Source organism: Marmota flaviventris, chromosome 3 (assembly GCF_047511675.1).
Source record: "Marmota flaviventris isolate mMarFla1 chromosome 3, mMarFla1.hap1, whole genome shotgun sequence".
In the NCBI taxonomy this organism is placed as follows: domain Eukaryota; kingdom Metazoa; phylum Chordata; class Mammalia; order Rodentia; family Sciuridae; genus Marmota; species Marmota flaviventris.
Genome location: NC_092500.1, coordinates 88,154,561 through 88,164,169, shown reverse-complemented (window position 1 = coordinate 88,164,169; position 9,609 = coordinate 88,154,561). Strand labels below are relative to the sequence as shown.

The 9,609-nt window shown below is 39.0% G+C and overlaps 1 protein-coding gene across 1 annotated transcript in view; it reads left to right on the top strand.

Annotated features, from left to right (window-relative positions):
* Positions 1 to 8,299: 8,299 nt before the first annotated feature.
* Etnk1 (ethanolamine kinase 1) overlaps positions 8,300 to 9,609 on the top strand; it is a 64,274-nt gene continuing 62,964 nt past the window's right edge. The window contains exon 1 of the mRNA XM_027934185.2: positions 8,300 to 8,707. Coding sequence (XP_027789986.1) covers positions 8,552 to 8,707 — 156 coding nt within the window. The 5' untranslated portion in view covers positions 8,300 to 8,551. The remainder of the gene's footprint in view (positions 8,708 to 9,609) is intronic.

Below are 9,609 nucleotides of genomic sequence, written 5' to 3'. Positions count from 1 at the left end.
CTTCTCTTATCTCCAATATTTAGGTGGGGATCAAAGCAGAACAACCTAGGCTGTGAAGTAAAACATGTACTCATAAAACATCTGGAGAAATCCATATGTGCAGTTGGCATGCCAACTATCCTGTATTTATTTTTCCCTGCTTGTAGATGCAGGGCAGCCCTCTATTTTGTCCTGTCTGCTGTCTCTGAGGAGCACGTGAGTAATAAAATGTTCAAACCTTCTCTGTGGAGTTCTCCAAGATTTTTCTTTGGGATCAGTAAATAGTATGCTGGGAATTTTGCAGCCCTGGGGGCTGAATAGAATCTAACCCAGGGTCTTGCATATGTTAGGTAAGCTCACTACTACTGAGCTTTACTACCAGTTGATATATATACACTTCACATTTCTTTTATAGTTAATTACAATGCTTTGTATTACTTAGATTTTTCTACCACTCTGTCTCTTTCCCTTTTCTCCTCTACCTTCTTATTTTTCCATCTGAGGGCCTTTGTACTGACCATCTCATATATTTGGTTCAAGAAGGTATACCTGTTTACAAATTACTGTTTCTGCACCGTGACTCAGAAGTGTGGGAGTGAATAGAAACTGCTACTGGCTTTTATAAAGTGTCTTATCCTTGTTACATATCAAAACTCCCTTGGACTGATTCTTAAATAGCCCCATTTGGTACATTCCAGCAGCAGTGATACTTGTTAACCATTTGGTTAACCATCAATTTTCTTTCTAATAATGCTGGATTCTAGATCACATAAATTTAGTGTTTATAAGAAAGAATCACTTTTTTTTTTTTTTTTTTTTTTTGCCTTTGTAGTGCTGAAGATCAAACCCAGGGTTTTGAGCATACTAGTCAAGTGTTCTACAACTGAACTATATCCTTAGCCCAAGAATTACATTTTACCACATAGATCGAATCCAGTGTTTCCTCATTATCTCTAATGGCCTCACATCATCATAAAAGTCAATTAATAGTGTAGTAGGAAGTGCTCTTGTAAAGCCATGGAGATTTTGCCTCACTGTACTTTAAGCTCTTCTGAATGGTTATTATTGGATTGCCTGGCAATCTGTTTAGCTGTTACCTAGGCATCAGAGTGAACTTATAGTTAATAGGGTTATATTCTGCCTGTATGAATTTAAAAAAAAACAAAAAACTAGAATTTCGTTTACCTCTTTAGTAATATCCAGAGTTTTCACATCCATAAATCTGTCAAATTTCAAACAGCCAATCATCCTGCGACTACTGTTGTTGTAGGTGACTTGCACACATTATAACAGAGCCACTAGTCATTTCGCTACTCATTCCTTGCCATTGTGCTCTTCCCAGGTCATGTTACTGGTTTAAAATACAATGGGAAGAAAAGGAGAGTAACTTGAGTAGACTTGGTAGACTACAAAGGACCACAGAAAGTAGGTCTTTGATATTCTCTTTACCCTTTCCCCAGAATATACTGTTCTAGCCTCTGATAAAGTCTTCTATCTCAAAGAAAGAAGAAAGACAAACCCTAAATCTATAACTCAAGTCTGGATTTTGAATTTCTTTCACTTTTTTTTTTTTTTTTTTTTTTAGTACTGGGGATTGAACTCAGGGGCACTCTAGCACTGAGCTACACCGTAGCCCTTTTTTATTTTGAGGCAGGTTTTCACTAAGTTGCCAAGGCTGGCCTTGAACTATCCTCCAAGTCATTGGAATTACAGGTGTGTGCCACTGTGCCTGGCTCAAAGTTCCTTTACTGAACTAGGGTTTATTTTTATTTATTTATTTATTTATTTTATTTATTAGTTTTTTTTTTTTCGGCGGACACAACATCTTTGTTTGTATGTGGTACTGAGGATCGAACCTGGGCCGCACGCATGCCAGGCGAGCACGCTACCGCTTGAGCCACATCCCCAGCCCTGAACTAGGATTTAAACACTGGAACAATTCCCTTGGATTGTGTTAAGCAAATGTTTTACCTTTTCTTACTACATAATAATAACAACAAAATCTCATTTAGTAATAGCCTATTGAGTATCATTTTATTTAATCTGGATAAAATTTAATAATAAGCTCTCAAACATATGTGAGTCCTTATTAGGACAAGGCATTATTTTAATTATTTAACAATCATGTATGTTTGTGCATGTGTGTGTGCTTGTGTGCATACTAGGGATCAAACTTAGGTCCTTGCACATATTCTACACTAAACTGTATTCCTGGCCTTCATCTCTGTATTTAAATTGTCTCTGCAATTCTATTATTATCACCATTTTGCAAATGAAAAAACTGAGATTAAAATGTTCAAATTCTGTAGCAGGACTAATTACAAAGCTCAAATTCTTTTAATCTCCTTCATTAATTTGATAGTCTTAAAGAATAAGAAACCAACCTTGTATCCTTTTGAGCAAGGCCAAGTAGAATCTGAAGTTAGAGAAAATGGCCCTTTCTTGTGTGCTTTGCAGATACTATAGACACAAATAGTAGGCATTATTTTTTTGTGTGTGCACACACAATTTCTCTGATATACACTTCACATTTCTTTTATAGTTAATTATAATGTTTTGTATTACTTAGATTTTTCTACCAAAATATATTTTTCTACCAAAATATATTTTCTTCAAAATATCAAAATATTGTTTCAAATACTTGTTACAAAGGATCAAATAGGCACATGCCGCAGTCTGGCTGGGCACAAAATCAGGAGCCACTCAAACAGGAATAAACTTTATTTTTAAACTCCTGCCAATGCCCTGTATGCTCTCGGGGGGAAAGGCGTTTCCCCCGACCGGTAACAGGAAATCCCTCCTCCGGAATTCCCTCCTACTGCACTTCCCAACCAATGGGAACTCTCCAGGAGTCCCGTAGCAGGCTGAGGTGGACAGCAGGGGTCTAATATCCATATGAATGCAGATCTTAACATAATCATATCATCTCAATTGCTTGCTGGCGTCACCTTTCAACCAAAAATGCCATGCATCATACTACTTGGCTATGGCTCTTAGCAGGCACAAACTAGAGAGATTAAAAATTTAATCTAAACTGGGTGTGCAGCCTATGTCTGTAATCCCAGCAATTTGGGAAGCTGAAGCAGGAGGATTGCAAGTTCCACCCAACCTCAGGAAGTAAGGTTCTCAGCAACTAGTGAGACCCTATCTTAAAACAGAAAATAAAAAGGGCTGGGAATGCAGCTGAGTGGCTGAGTGCCCCTGGCTTCAAATTCCAATACTCCCCCCCACCCCCAAATTACCTTTATGAACCAGGTACAGTGGCATACACCTGTAGTCCCAGCAAAGTGAGGCAGGAGGATCACTTGAGCCCCGGAGTTCATCCAGCCTGAGCAACATAGGCAAACTCTGTTACCTTATTACACATTAAGTAATAAAATTATTCTTTTTTATTGGATCTTTCTTATGTATTGATCTATTTCTTTTGCTGCCAACCCCACAATTTATGGCTTTAAAATGTGATCTGACTTTTGGTAAGGTACATCCTCTTTCATTATCCATTCAATGATCTTTTAAAAAAATTTGTTCTCCATGTATATTTTAGATGATGAAAATTAGGAACTGTTTATGTTTCTTTGTTAATTAAGCCCCAAATTGTGATTTATAATCACAAGAACACTGACTTAAGATCATGGAGAATATAAACAAGAAAATGACAAAATTCCTGCTCTCAGATGGTGATCAAATGTATGGAATAGATTTATAATCTAATTCTCAGAACAGGAAAAGGAGGCAAGATAGAACATATACTGATCACCTTATTATACAGTTAAATATTTATTAGGTCTTAAAACTGAGCACACATACAAGAAGTAGCATGGCCTTTCTTAGGTGTTTAATGAGGTTGTTGCAGTAGTTTTACAGGCAACCAGTTCCCTTAGGCTATCTTAAAGTTGTAAAGAATAGAACAGGTGCAGCCTCATTTTGATATAGTGTCTCTGAAAACTAAACACTTAGGAATTCTTCCTTTTTCTTTCTTTCTTTTTTGGGTGGTGGTGGGCAGAACCTTCTTGTTCTTGGATGTCTGGAATTACAGATGTTATGAATTCTTAAATTTCAGTTCATTATACTATGACACTAACTAATTTTCTGTTAGATATACAGGATTGATTTCATTTTAAACATGTTTTCAATTGGGTAATGATCTAGCTATCAGATATCCCTAAGTAATTTTATTTCATAGACTATTTTCTTCTGCAAATTCTTTATATGGTTACTCTGGAAACTAAATCTAACACAGTTATAATTAAAACCTTTATGACCAGAGCCCCCAGATTTATATTCAGGGATCTTTTCATTCCCTCATATAAAATGTTTATTATGTAACAAGTTATAAAATATTTTTCTGGTCCCTTCTATGTGGTATAATTATTATGACTTAAATGCACAATCTAGTTGTCATAAGGCAGCCATTTGTAGGCATTTTAACGGATGTATTAAAGGGAGAAGTAGAGTTGGGAATGTGGGTCAGTGGTAGAGCCTTGGCCTAGCATGGGCAGAGCACTGGGGTTCAATACCCAGCACCATAAAAAGAAAAACAATAAATAACTAAAAGGGAGAAATAAGTTTGCACTAGGAAAATCCATATTAGCTCTATGAAGAAGACTGCTGTGGGTTTAAGTGAAGAGGAATGTGTAGGACTTCAAGAAGCACATAAGAGGCAAGCCATTCTAGATAATGGAAGATCCCAATATCATGCTAAATGCAGGAAAGACACAAAAATGTATTGGATACTTCATTATAATGTTATATTTTTATAATCATCTTCTAGATACATGTTGCAAGCTACTAAATAATTTTATTGACATCCTGAAGCTAAGATTTGTTCTAAACCCAAATATAACTAACGGGCTGGCCAGTGGCAGCCTGTTAGACTAACATGCTGGTCAACAGAAGATTTCACTATAGAATACTCTATGGTGATCAGCTAATACAACCTCTGGCTGAGGGATATTCTTCTGGGAGACTGGCAGAGTTTCAACAACTAATTAGGTTAGCTTATGCATTTATTTATTGGGTATCTTTTATATCCTAGGCACTATTCTAGGCAGTGGAAATGTGACAATAGATAAGATAAGCTGTAACTCTGCTCTCTTGGGGCCACCATTCTAGTATAAAAGCTGGACACTAAAAAAGGTGAACACATTGATTTCAAGACAACTTGTATTGTGATAAGTGATACGTAAAATATAAAACAGGTTGTTTTGATAAGGGAAGCAATGGGAGGGGCCAGTAGGGATGACTTTTGGGTTAGATTTCAGTGAAAAGACACATGGAGAAAAACCAGTAGGCAGAAATCATGAAGGAAAAAACCTTAGAAGCAGAGTAGAAATAAAAACAGAGAAGTGAACAGTTTGCCAACTAATAAGAAGTACTTGTGAGTCCCCAATACTACTTCTTGAGTCTGACTTGTATCATCCCTGTTATCTCCTGAATGTATGCATAAGCAGACATATATGTTCTAGCTGCCATCTTTATTTTGCTGTAGGATCTATCTATGGATTTACCCATCATCCAGTCATTTCTATACGGAGGAACAGATTGTTGTTGCCAGTTCTTAAACTCCTTAATATTGCCGTGAACATTCTTGTACACACTTTTTCAGGTATATGTGTGGGATTTTAGTATTTACCTGGAATTGAAATTGTTAGGTAGAAAAAGATGCTTATCATCATTGGTATTAAATATTGCTAAATTATTCTTCAAAGTTTGTTTATTTTTCTGATACCAGGGATTGAAACCATGGGCACTTTATCACAGAGCTACAGCCCCAGTCCTTTGTATTTTTTATTTTGAGGCAGGGTTTCACTAAGTTGCCCAGGTAGGCCTCAAATTGGTGATCTTCCTCCCTCAATTTCCCAAGTAGCTGATGATATAGATATGTGCCACAATGCCTAATTTCATTGCTTTTTAAAATAATAATTAAAAAAGTCCACTTGGCATTGTCAGACTTCAACATTTTTTTCCAATCCAATGGGTACAAAATGGTATCTCACTGCTGTTTTAAGCAAGTGCTCTATCAAACTATACTTCCAGCCCCCCCGTTGTTTTGATTTATATTGCCTTGGTTATTAGGGAGATACATCTTCATAAGCTTATTGGATATTTGGGTTCCTCTTCTGAGTACTGATATTCTTTGCCTGTTTTTTTTTTTTAAATGACTGCTTTTTTAAATATTTTTTTTAAGAGAGAGAGAATTTTTTTTAATATTTATTTTTTTAGTTCTCGGTGGACACAACATCTTTGTTGGTATGTGGTGCTGAGGATCGAACCCGGGCTGCCCGCATGCCAGGCGAGCGAGCTACTGCTTGAGCCACATCCCCAGCCCCTCTTTGCCTGTTTTTTTTAACGGTGGTTTGACTTTCTTATTTTCGCGTAGTATTCTGAATACAAATACATCTTTGATCATAAACATTGAAATTATCTTCTCTTTTTATAACTTGTTATTTAATTTTGTGGTTTCTTTGGTTCTAAATAAGTTGTCCAGGTTGACCTGGAACCTGTGATCTTCCTGCCTCAGCCTCACAAGTTGCTGCAATTTTGTGGCGCTAGAGATTGAACCCAGGGCCTTATGCACGCAAGGCAAGCACTCTACCAAGTAAGCTATATCCCCAGTCACCATCTTTTTAATTTTTAACATTATGTTCTTCATATAAAAAAATTCTCATAGGTATGTGGATTTTTTTTCCCTGGGATCTTTGTCCATACTAGTGTATTTATCCATTCCTAAATCAATTATATAATAAGTCCTGGTAAGACAGGTCTTTCCAACTTCATCTCCAACATTATGTGGATTCTGCAAAAAACTGCGGAAGCATTTCTTTGACCTTAAGTTTTGGTATGAATTTCAATGTCATCTTAACAAGTTCCGTGAAAAATCTTGTTGAGATTTTAATTGCCATTGCATTGTATGTATTGATTAGTTCAGGGAGAATTGAGATCTTTGTAATAATTATTTTATTTATGAATATGGTTCATTTTTCCATTAATACAAATACATCTTTAAATGTCTTATACCTTGTTAGTTTTATTCATAGACACCTAATAGTTCAAATTTTGGAATATTAGATGTTACTTCCCCCCAATTGGAAGGAATGCATAATCTAGCGTTCCCTGGAGTACATAATTTTGTTTTCTTTTTTTGTGTTGGGGATTCATCCCAAGGCCATCCACACATAGCATGTGATTAAAAAAAATGCCTAAGTAGGGAAAACGTTGAACCAACTTCCCTACCATTATTGTACAACTCCATATCTCCTCTTTTTTTAGTTTAGGAAGTTTAATGTTATCCTTGAAGTATTTGTTTTGTGAATTACGAAGGTAAGTAGGTTCTTTTTTTGACAATCAGAATATAAATTTTTGCCAATGAGATAAACATTTTGAATGGTAATTGAGTCCAGTTAGGGGTTTAATTTACTACTAACAAATGTATTCACCGTGAACTAAGGTCAAAGTCTGAAATCAAATCCTAGTCTACTTTATTCCATCATAAAATAAAACTAGTAAGTCCTTTCACATTACTTGTAGGTTATCCCGTTTCCAGCGTTCCTTTACTAGGAGATATAGCTGTTGAATGACACTGACATTAAAGGTTTCATGGTAGCATTCTGTGAGCTTTCAGGACCCACTCAGGGATGCCACGACAGTCTTAGAGTTGCTGAATCTCAAAACTAATTTTCCTTCCATCCCTTTCATCTTCATCCCAGACAATAACCTGTTCTTCCAGACTTTGAATAACTCTCAGTATGGTCAAACATCTGACACTATATATAACACTTTAAATGTTGTAGTTGTTTACCCAAATATCTTAACTAAATCTGTCCCTAATATTGTGATCTCCATACGCTGCCAATGGGAAATCAGCTGCTAACGCAAACTATGTGATCCCAAGTACACAGCAGCTCCAGGATCAAAACGACCAAATTAATCCAGTCTGCCTAGACTCAGGCCAAGTTCACAGCCTTATCCTGGGGTTATTTCAGGACGTGTCCCTTGCTCCCCCCGTCCCCACCCCTCAAACCCTCAGCCCTAACACCCCTCAAACCCTCATGACCCTCCTGATCTGGGGAACCAAAGCTTTAAGGCCTTGCAGGGTTTGGCAGGGCTCCGACTCCTGCCGAGGGGGGGTGGGGGGAGAAGCCCGGTGTATTCCAGACTAACAGCGCTCTGGGGGCCTCGTGCCATCTCCGCGGCTTGAGACCCTGGGGCGGAGCAGCCATCCCATTGTGCCGGAGGTTAGAAACCCAGCTGGCTCTTGACGCAGCGGAGGCTCCGCCCCGGGCGTGACGCCAGCGTCAGGCCAGTCCCGGCAGCCTCCGCGGTCGACCGCGGTGGATCGCAGAGGAATTTTCCCCGTGAGCGGCCCGGGCTCAGTTCAGCAGCTGTCCAGACCCCGGTCGGCGATAGTGTTGCCTCCACCCTTTCTCCTACCGCCCTCCCGTCCGTTCGAGCGCCCCCAGCCCTCCCGCGAGGGCGCCCCGGGACGGAAGGAACCACCAGCCTGTCGGCGCCCGCCGTTCTCGTGGTCGCCGTCGCCGTCGTCGTTGTGGTAGTCTCCGCCGTCGCCTGGGCCATGGCCAATTACATCCACGTCCCACCCGGCTCTCCGGAGGTGCCCAAGCTGAACGTCACGGTTCAAGATCAGGAAGAACAGCGCTGCCGGGAAGGGGCCCTGAGCCTCCTGCAACACCTGCGGCCGCATTGGGACCCTCAGGAGGTGACCCTGCAGGTAACGCCCACACCGCAGCCCTGATTTCTCACATCCCTGATGCGGCCCTGGAGGTTTTCTCACATCCCTAGGACCCTCGGAACATCTCTTTCCCAGGCTTTTGGAAGTGACCCTGTATTTCTTCCATCACACCTAGGAAGGTCACTCCCCTTTTCTTCATCTTTGCTTATTAAGGTTGCCCTGAGAGCAATTTTTCTTTTTCTCGAAGCCGCTACGTAAGTGACGCACCCTTTCCACACCGGGAAGATTCCTGTTCATAGTTTGCCCCTCCTCCCACTCCCCTGACCATTCTCTCTGCAAAATGAACCTTTTTCATTCCTCTTGCATCGGGTCCTCGTCTGTCGTTTCAAGCAACCTCCTCCCATAAATAATGCAGTAATTAATCCTCTCTGATCTTTTCCTCCCTTCCCCCGCGATTTACTCCCTTTAATGCTTTATCCTGCATTTATCTTCCCCAGTCTTCAGATTGGCGAAAATTCTCAATTCCAGAGTAATAACCATGGTCATGCATTCTAGATCTGATTTTTAGTGGCACTGTGTACATTATTTTGTTTGAATTTATATTTCTGAATTTATATTTTTAATGTTGCCTAATATTTGATGTTAGAATGAGCAGTGGTTTGGGAATATTTCCCTTTCTTGAACCACTGTGTTCATAGACAAAAAAACCGAAAGAATTCCCTAAGAATCTAGGAGTTTTCTAATAACGTGGGAGATACCATTTCCTACATGTAACATTTATTTTCAATGATTTGTTTTTAGTATTTACAGTTTGAATTTTAGGATATTTTACCTGAAAATGAAGCTCCTTTTGTCCTTTTTCCTTGCAAATTAAAATTAATCAATAATTTAAAAGCTGTGATATTTGGGGTTTTTAGATCTGAGCAATAATGTAAGAACAT